Below are 10,334 nucleotides of genomic sequence, written 5' to 3'. Positions count from 1 at the left end.
ATGGGCCGAATGGCCTCCTTCTGCACTGTATGTTCTATGTATATCTGTGTAAATCCATGTTGGCTTAGCCAGGAGCTGGTTTAGCTCACTCAGCTAAATTGCTGGCTTTAAAGCAGGCCAGCAGCATGGTTTGATTCCCGTAGTAGCCTCCCGAGACAGGCGCCGGAATGTGGCGACTAGGGGCTTTTCACAGTAACTTCATTGAAGCCTACTGGTGACAATAAGTGATTTTCATTCCATTAATTAATCCACATTTGTGCAACTGACTGCCTTCATCAAGAGAACCCTCCATAATATGCAAAATGGTTCACACCGGAATAACTTGAATTTAAATATGCAAAAAAACCAGAATTTTCTTTCTCATTTCTCTGTAAATAAAATCTTGAATGAATGATCTTGCAATGACTGTCGCTATATAGTTAACTTAATGTGTTGTGTTGTTTTAAACTGAACACAGCTTCTGTGCCTCTATTTACAGACACCGCTTACTTCGCAGTGGCTGTAGGCTATACAGCAGCATTTTCATGATCTGGTAAAACCTTGAAGTTTTAAAAATGGTCCTTTCGAGGCACACTACTGTGCTTTCCATTTAAATTTCTGAAGTGATGAGGAACCAACTTCCTTATATGGTTGAATGACGGGGAAAAGGGGCTGGGCTGAAGGAATAGGGTGGAGCTTTATTAGTCACTAGGGAGTGTAAGGAGGGAGGGTTAGGTCAGAGAAGCAATACTGAACAGAGAAATGTGCGTGTGTAGGACAAAGTTGATGAGTTTTATTAGAAGTTAAACTTTTTAATTTTGTAGAAGTTTGTGCTCCCTCCCCTTAATTTTCAGAGCACCGTACATTACATAAACAGCCATGAACGAGTGCCTGTTTGAGAATCTCCTCGATTTAAGGAAATACTAAAACAAAGGATTCAGTGTGAATGTATGTTGATCTAAAGGCTGGTGGTAACGTGGAGTAACTGAAACCTGAGAAGTGGAATACCTCCTTTATTCATTGAACACGTTAACCCATGGTTAGCCTGTGTTTTTTATTGGCATTAAACTTTTATAGGCTGGATTACAATTAAACAATGGACTACTACTTTGCTGAGGTGAGTAATACTATTTTTCTATGCTCATCAGTTTAATTAGTTTGACTTTACCTTGAGTTCTGCATCTGTGATGTGAAGGGAGTGGTAAGCAGCAACTGATTACGACCCCTGTAATACCGAAGAATGCGTGTCTTTAATGTTAACCAGGACATGGCTAGATTCCTGGCTTCTCACTGAGAGGTCTGGCATTTCCTTTCAGGAGCGACGGGCTTCCTGCGGGAGACACGGCACTTTTTGCAGATACTATGGTGATCTGGACAGAACATGTCGGAGCTGTTGCACGGAGATGTTGTGATAAACCTCCGCATCTCGTTGAAAACTTGCACCCAACTTTGCTTGAATAAGTTAGTTTAGGATTCTGGGCGATTTTAAATCTGTATTCCAAGTGCAGGTTAGTTGTACCTTTTTGCTAAGTGGAATAATGAGCACACTGGCTGATTCCAGGTAACCATGTGCTTTTGTCCAGTGGCGGTGTTCCTGAATTTACAAACTAAAAATGGTCGCGGTTGTATGGATCACAGCTGCTTGTAGTCTCATTATTAGAAAAGTTGTTATGCAGTTGTTGTAGATTTAAAATAATGGTGTGGTCTCCATATGAATAGTAGTTTTTATACTCACAGGAGTAATTGGTTTGTGTGCAGAAATCTGGGATGTTGGGTATGATTAGGAAAGTACAATATTTTGTGTGTGCGTATTATATATCAATAATATATAGGTAATACAAATATCCAAAGTAAAACTCTGGATGACTGTGTTAAATTATTTTGTTATCACCATTGATTAATTGCATTTTATATTGGCTAAAACAAATGTTTGATATTGCAAACCGCTTTAATGCTGATAGTCAAAAACAAGGATTGATGTAGTTAAAATATGTGCCAAAGTATAACGTGAGTTTTAGTCCTTTCTGTCCCTCAGAATGCATATTGAACTTTTTAGTAGCTCTTTCGAACCCTTTATTAAGCACCGTGTTGATCAGGAAAATGTATGCTAATGATTTGACAGCACACTGAATCTATGCAACCAGTACAGGAGAATGGTGTTGTCTGGAGGCAGACTGAAACTTGTTGCACCAGACCTGGCAAGGCGTTAATTACCTGCTCTTGAACACATTCATCAGTCTCTACCTCCTGTGTGTTAATAAGATCATTGACGGTGGTTTACTAAAACACTTGTTTGATCAGATGTTTTGAAATACATAAACTTTTCACAGCTATCCCTTTATAAACTGCTTTTCCTGTGCTAATTATATTCAATTAGTTATTTTTAAAGTTCAGATTCATGGACCCCATATGGATGGTGAGATGTAGAAAGACAGAATTTTGAACAGAATTAATCTCAATAATCCAATGTGCAATATCATTTAAAATCTCATTAGTGTTTACATTTATCCTGATCTTTCTATTCCTAGTTAAACATGAGGGTTCAACTTTTACTGTGGACTTTAATGTTCAGAATATAAGATTTAAAAAAATTTAGACATTGCAATTACTCACTGCTTGTAAGTCTCCACATGCAGTTTCAATATAAAAAGGTAATTATGCTGACAATTAAATTGATATGAATCACGTATTGTACAATAAAATGTTAATCAAATCACCTTGCTTTTGCTTATTTATTGCATTAAAAGTTGATCAAGTTATTCTGCTTCCAAGTTTGCTATCACTTTCATGTTTGGGTTGGTTGGGTTAAATCGCCAAGAGGCAGCATCATTATGGAGTCATGCGCTGATGAATACACAAGTGATAAGTTAAGAAGACCATCTCATAGTAGTAGACATGTATAACTCCAATGCAGTACCCATTTTAGAGAAAGAAATCTTAAGACAATTTGTTAGAACTGCTGAGTAATTTATATGTTTGATGTATTTGAATGCTTTGAGGAAGTTGGCAATTCAACTCGTGCTCTTTAAACATTAAAACCAGACAGGGGAGGAGCTCGACACATATGGTGAATGCACTTTTATAGACTCTAACAGCTGGCAGTAAACTGTAGGCAAAAATAAAATGATGTTGGGGCATTAGTGCAATTATTTTTAAAACAATCTCTCTCCTGTTCAACCAGAACCTGTTCAACCTTTTGGAATATGTTGTAATCACTACTTTTATGAATATTGGAATAGAAAATCCTATTTTCAGGAACATTTTAACAGAAAATAAATGCTGACCTGCAGTTTGCATTTTTTCTTTGATAATTGATTCTAATTTTTACATCTTTTATTTGCTAAGTGAAACCTGTACAATTGGACAAACTTGTCTTTATTTGCAGGTTGCTATGGCATTAATCAATGGCTAACAACAGTAAACTTCACAGCCTACTTCTGCTGATGACCTGTATACTTGTCAGCCAGCCATCTGCTGTTTGGTAAATCCCATGTAATCAAGTAAATGCATTCTTCACACATTTGTATACTCATTGAACCCAGTGCCATATCAATGCTTGAATGAGATATCTGAAAGCTGATTTTGCAAAATGTACAATCAAATCATTTAAATTTGAAAAGGCCATTAATGAATAATGTTTAATCAAATCCAAGATTATTGGTCACCTAGCACGAGTTCCTCAATTTTCTTTGAGTGGCTTGTTTACTTCAACATATGACATCTTTAAATTTGTTTACTTAAGCATGGTTTCTTCAAGGGGACAAGGGCACATTAGTGAAGGGATAAAATATGGTGAGATGATCTCTTGTTACATTTCATTCTGCTCTAAATTGTAAGTTTAAACTAATATTGTCAAAGAATTTGAGGTCAATATATCATGCTGTAATAGGTTAATAGGATTTCATTCCCATCTGCGTATTTTTCACTTGTAATCCTTTTAATAATCATATGATCCTTTAGGGGCTATCTGTGTTTGATTACATGTAAACCTAATTTACAATGTGGGAAAATATGGCCCTTTCAGGTGGAACTTCAAATTTGGCATGATTACAGAAAAATGTGAAATATATTACTACAGTAATATGAAATATTGTTTCTTGCCTTGGCCTCTTATGTTTGATTAATAGTAAACTTTGCTCTCAGCAGGAGCTTTATTTCTCCAAATATTTATTTACTGCCAAGTTCCAGAAAACTACTTATTAGTAGATCTTTGTCAATCTAAGTTAAGGATATGGAAATGATGGCTCTAGTTTCAATGGAAGTGGTATAGTTTTTTTCATCGAATTTACAGTGCAGAAGGAGGCCATTCGGACCATCGAGTCTGCACCGGCTCTTGGAAAGAGCACCCTACCCAAGGTCAACACCTCCACCCTATCCCCATAACCCAGTAACCCTACCCAACACTAAGGGCAATTTTGGACACTAAGGGCAATTTATCATGGCCAATCCACCTAACCTGCACATCTTTGGACTGTGGGAGGAAACCAGAGCACCCGGAGGAAACCCACGCACACACTGGGAGGATGTGCAGACTCCGCACAGACAGTGACCCAAGCTGGAATCGAACCTGGGACCCTGGAGCTGTGAAGCGATTGTGCTATCCACAATGCTACCATGCTGCCCTTTCACTTGGTTTCCTCTACCGCTTTGGGCATTTAGTTGCGAACATCCTTGGCTCAGAGTTGTACTAAAAGATTTCTTGGATTCGATTTGAGAGAATATCTGCAATTTGCTCCATTTCCAAGTAGCTAATGATTAATTTTAGGGTTGGCAGTCTTACTTTTTGTATTTGTATTTCTTGGAAATTGTAACATTGGAAGATAATTTCCTTTTTTGATAAATTATGCTATTCTGTTTTCTCTCACTTTGATCTCGTGTATATTCTGGATTCTCCAGTTTTGCTTTGCCGTTCATTAACTATTGCTGATACAGTATATTTTGTTCTCATGTGCTCTTTCTTGGAAGTGGGACAAATAACATTTCCTAACATACATTATCTTTCCCAATTGTAACAGAATTTTGTTTCTACGGCAAGGTCATAGATCTGAAACATTAAGAAACATTAATGAACTCTGTTTCCTCTCCATAAATGAGTGTTTCCAGCATTTTCAGTTTTATTTGTATGTATCGATTGTAATAAAATGAAGATAAAATAAAACAGCAAATGGAAGGAAACTGAAATTAAACTACTCTAAATAAATTAGGCACCAAATCCCACAGAAATAGCTAGATACAAAACTAAAGAAGCCAGGATAAGGCTGGAAGAACCAGATACAGAAGCTTGGCACACTACATTCTTTGGATGACCAAAATCCAAGCTTTCCTGGTGAGTCTGCTGTTTCAGTGTGAGAACTGAAGCAAAACACTAAAACAAGGATTGGCAAAATAATTCTGAAATAAAGCCAAGTGATTTGTCATCCCCTGGTTTTCCCCCATTCTACATAATTATAAGAATGATGTATCAAATGAATGACTGGCTTTTGAATGGTGTTCTGCAGTCATAGCCAGAAAATGAGCATCAGTGTCTATGCATTCTTCCTCTAAAAATTACTGCCTGCCTTCACAAGATTGCAGGGAATATTACCCAATGATCATGAAATGAGTAAGTTGTGAACTATTTGATATCAGTTTTAAGCAGTAGTTTGTTCAACTGTCACAATAAAATTAGTGACTTGAAATGAGAATGTTATATCCAAGACTTGAATACTACTGAGATTATGCAAATAATATTTAATTTTATTATACTGCCTCTCTGATCAATGCTGGTATCATTTTGTTGCAGTGTTAAGCACGTTTACCTCCTCCTGCAGTACTTATTGTGCAAACATGCTTTTATATGATTAACCAAAGGACCACCAGGACTGATGGCCTGCCTTGATTCTTCTCCAGTCCAGCTACCAGCAGGAGCAGAAAGTGTCCTGAGCCCAATATGAAGTTGGAGTCCGAGGAAGCACCACTCCTTTGTATCGTTTCCTTGTAAATAATAGTATCTGGTTCTGCATTATTTCTGAATTTGTGATATTTTGCCCGTATTGCACTTTATATTAAATATTGGGAAGACTGAAACCAATGCCTTTGGTCCCCGCTCCAAACTTGGCTCCTGAGCTGGGCACGATTGAACTAAATAGGAACAAAAGTCCCATAGCGGGTGCGTTTAGCCGTGTGTTTCCCGTTGCTTAGCACTTGCAATGCTGGAAAAACCCGTTTATTTAATTTCACTCTGGTTAGATAGGGGAGTCTCAGTGGGGAACACACGGTCAAGGCTGCACATTGTCTACACTGAGGAGCTCTGCTCGCCGAACCCCTCGGTGTAGCAAAAGATCGGGACTCCATTTTTAGATAGAGTCTCGTGAGATCATTGTGTCTCCCTGTTTCTACCAGTCACATTGTGGTGCACTGCTTCTCGGGCACAGCGTGGCCGTTCGATCGCACCCACTAACTCCATCTCTCTCCCTCTTGAGATTAAACCAGTCTGTTTGCCATATTGGTGCCACATTTGACCCCAAGAAGAGCTTCCAACTACATGTTTATTGCCATGACTAAGCCCAGCTGTTTAGACTTCTACAATGTCAGCCAACTTTGCTCCTTTCTCAGTTCATCTGCTGCTGAAGCCATCACACAGGAGGGAGATGGGAAACTACAGATCAGTTAGTGTAATATCCACCATAGGAAAAATTCATCAGGAGAACATAATATATCATTGAGGAGTTTAGAAAATCTTAATGCAATCAGGTAGAGTCAACATAGTTTTGTTCACATTGGGAAGAATAGAAAAACAGTATACTGTTTGAATGGAGAGAGATTGCTGAACTCTTGTGGTATGGAGGGATCCGGATGTCCTGGTACATGAATCACAAAATGTTAGTATGTAGCTACAGCAAGTGATTAGAAAGTCAAATAGAATGTTGTAATTTATTGCAAGAGGAATGAAATATAAAAGTAACAAAGTTTCTATTAGAGTTGTACAGAGTTCTGGCAAGACAATCTCCTGGGTGACTGTCCAGTTTCAGCCTCCTTACTTAAGATAGGATTATAATTGCATCAGCTGCAGTTCAGAACGTTTGCTCAACTGATTTCTAGACTGAAAGCGTCATCTTATGAGGAAAGTTTGGACAGGTTGGGTCTATATTCATTAGTGTTTGGAAGAATGAGAGGTGATAATTTAAATACATAAAATCCTGAGGAGACTTGACTGAGTAGACTATAGAGTGGATATCTCCCCTATGGGAGAGACTAGAACTAGAGGGCACAGGGATCTTACACTTGAGACACAGATGAGGAGAACTATTTTCCTCTAATGGTCATTTTATCTGTGGAATTATTTTTCCCCAAGGAGCAGTGGAGGCTGGCTCATATAATTTATTCAAGGTTGAGTCAGATAGCTGAGTCCGATAAATTCTTCATTGACGAGGGAGTCAGAAGGTTATGTGGACAAGTAAGTAGAGTTGAGGGCACAATTCGATCAGCTATGATCTTAATAAATGGGCGTCCAAACTTGAAGGGCTGAATGGTCTACTGCTGCTTCTAAATTTGTTTGTTAAGCAACATTGATTAAACAGTATTTCAGTTAGCACGAATCAATCTACAGAAAAGTTTCCCATTAACTTTTAAAATGACCAAAAATCCCCCATCTTGGTTATATTGTACTCCTTCCCTTAAGTAAGCACAGGGAGAGATTTTTACCAGCTACATCAGGGAGTGATTTTCACCAGCGACGTCCTGTCCGAATCGGATGGGATGTGGTTGGTAGATCCAGCAGGAGGCCTCTTCTGAGATTCCTGACGGGTGTTACGCCTCACGATATATCGTAAGATGTCGCGCTAGTTTAACTGCTGACCTAACAATGCTGATTCCGGATCTAACCTGCACCCAGGATCTACCAGCCTCACACAGGAGACGCCAGCTGAATGCCATTTAGCACTGGTCTCTACAAACTGGGACCAGGTGGAATGGCACATGGGGGTGTGGGGGCTGTTTCCCAGGCAATCGGGGTCTCGTTTGGGGGGGGGGGGGGGGGGGGGGGAAGGAAGGTGACCGTCTGAGGCTCTCCCAGGCAATCGGTGAGCTCTGGGAAGAGTAGTACCCTGACAATGCCACCAGGATGCCAAGTGGCATTTTGCCCATGCAGGGCACCCCAGACCCTGGCCTGTATGAGGTGGGGTGCAGGGGGCTCGAGGACCCTCAATGGTTGAGTTGGGGCATTGGCGGTTCCGAGTATCATGTCAGGGCGGGAGGGGGGGTGGTCAAGAGACCGGGGCACCATTCGGGATCTCTTCCTTCATTGACGATTTCTGTCAGTGCAGGAAGCAGGGCGTTCCCAGCTGAGGCTTGGGAAAAACAAAATGCTGTTGGATAGCAGTGCTGGGAACAACCCTGTGAATTACACCCAGAACGGACTCGGTTTTTTTTTCTACACCAGATGATGCCCACAGTATTTACCCGGAGCCCATCCAAAGTGATTCCTTGCTTCCGAGGGCTTGCCTTTTCCTAATCCCAGAATTGACTTTTGCCATAACATCCAAATTGAGAGATTCTCTCTTCTGGCCAAGCTAGGTGAATTTTGCAGTCTCATTTAAATCAGCACAAACTCTGCCTCTTTTTGATCTGATTGTGAGCTCCCAGCCACGTTCTGCATGGTGAACCAGAGAGACTTGCTGCTTCTCTTGGTGCCTAATCCTGCAGACTGATCTTGACTTGGACTTTGAATCCCTACGGTGCAGAAGGAGACTATTCGGCTCCTCAAGGCTGCACCAGTTTAGATTTAGATTTAGAACAGTACAGCACAGAACAGGCCCTTCGGCCCTCGATGTTGTGCCGAGCAATGATCACCCTACTCAAACTCACGTATCCACCCTATACCCGTAACCCAACAACTCCCCCTTAACCTTACTTTTTAGGACACTACGAGCAATTTAGCATGGCCAATCCACCTAACCCGCACATCTTTGGACTGTGGGAGGAAACCGGAGCACCCGGAGGAAACCCACGCACACACGGGGAGGACGTGCAGACTCCGCACAGACAGTGACCCGGCCGGGAACCGAACCTGGGACCCTGGAGCTGTGAAGCATTGATGCTAACCACTATGCTACCGTGCTGCCCTGGGGCAGCATGGTGCGGCAGTGGATAGCACAGCTGCCTCAGGTCCCAGGTTTGAAACTGGGTCACTGTCCATGTGGAGTTTGCACAGTCTCCCCGTGTTTGCGTGGGTTTCGCCCCCACAACCCAAAGATGTGCAGGGTAGGTCAATTGGCCATGCTAAATTGCCCCTTAATTGAAAAAAATAATTGGATACTCCTAAATTTAAAAAAAAAATGTCTGCACCAGTCTTCTGAAAGAGCACCCTCCCCAGGGTTACTCCCCCACCATTTAATGTTTTTCCTCTCATAGTCCATCTTCATGGCAACATGAATGAAATAGGTCTTGTATCCAGATGAAAATGCTAAGTAGCATCTAGACCCCCGACTCCATTCTACCTTGGAATTAAATTCATGGTCATAGTTTGAACTCTATAAAACCTGACATTCCTAATGTGACTTGGAGACTAACAATCAACCCACCTGTTAGACTGTTGTCAAATGTAAACACAGCACAGCTGCTCAGCATTGTTTGCAGGTGTGAATATCTTGCACCACCTTCGCTGTAAAACAACTTTGGGAACCTTAAACAGCCAAACCACCAAGGCCTGTTATCTGCAGAATTTGGAGCAGGCCGCATGACCCCCTTCTTTTCTCCATTTTTACCCAAAATTAAAGATACAGTCCAAAACAATTTGCATTTGTAATATCTTCCCTTTAAAGTAATGATTGAGATGATGTCTGATACTGTGAATTTTTTTATCTTTTAAAATTACCTCTTGGACATGCAATCAAAGAATCATGTTGTCTGCTCTGTACCCATATCTACACAGGAACATAAATGTGCAGAATACCCTTCCTTTTCTGTGTCGGGTGGCAGAAAACCTTACATAGACAATAGGGGCAGACGTGTCTTGTTTTTATCTTGCAGGATGACCAATATAATTATTGTAAACTAACTTTAAGAACAATATATACACTTGCAGGCCTGCAATCTGCATTTATATGTAAGGTCTGACCTATGTACTTCGGTCAAGTGACCCAATGAATTAGAGTGTACCAAATTATATCTAATACATGTGTCCAAATCGACAATCTCTCTAAAACATGACCAATCAGCCCCTCGAGTCTGTTCCACCATTCTATGTGATCATGGCTGGTCCTGTCTCTCAATGCCATACTCCTGCTCTTTTCCTCATCCACATTGATGCCTTTAGTACCAAGAAATCTAGTTCCTCTTTAACTATATTCTGTAACTTGCTCTCCAGAACCTTTTGT

At 40.6% G+C, this 10,334-nt stretch overlaps 1 protein-coding gene across 2 annotated transcripts in view; it reads left to right on the top strand.

The window, feature by feature from the left end:
- The first annotated feature begins 701 nt into the window (after positions 1-701).
- The window catches only part of myo10 (myosin X), a 508,428-nt gene continuing 498,795 nt past the window's right edge, over positions 702-10,334 (top strand). The window contains exons 1-2 of one of the 2 annotated variants that reach the window (XM_038797137.1): positions 702-1,096; positions 1,296-1,487. Coding sequence is in view for 1 of the 2 variants with exons in the window: in XM_038797136.1 (XP_038653064.1) it covers positions 1,076-1,096 (21 nt within the window). In the remaining variant the exon portion in view is untranslated. The remainder of the gene's footprint in view (positions 1,097-1,295; positions 1,488-10,334) is intronic. The other variant, XM_038797136.1, reaches the window with a different exon arrangement.

The sequence above is a fragment of the Scyliorhinus canicula genome, chromosome 5 (assembly GCF_902713615.1).
Source record: "Scyliorhinus canicula chromosome 5, sScyCan1.1, whole genome shotgun sequence".
Lineage (NCBI taxonomy): Eukaryota > Metazoa > Chordata > Chondrichthyes > Carcharhiniformes > Scyliorhinidae > Scyliorhinus > Scyliorhinus canicula.
Note: the sequence above shows the minus strand (reverse complement) of the source record. Positions and strands in the feature narration are given on the sequence as shown.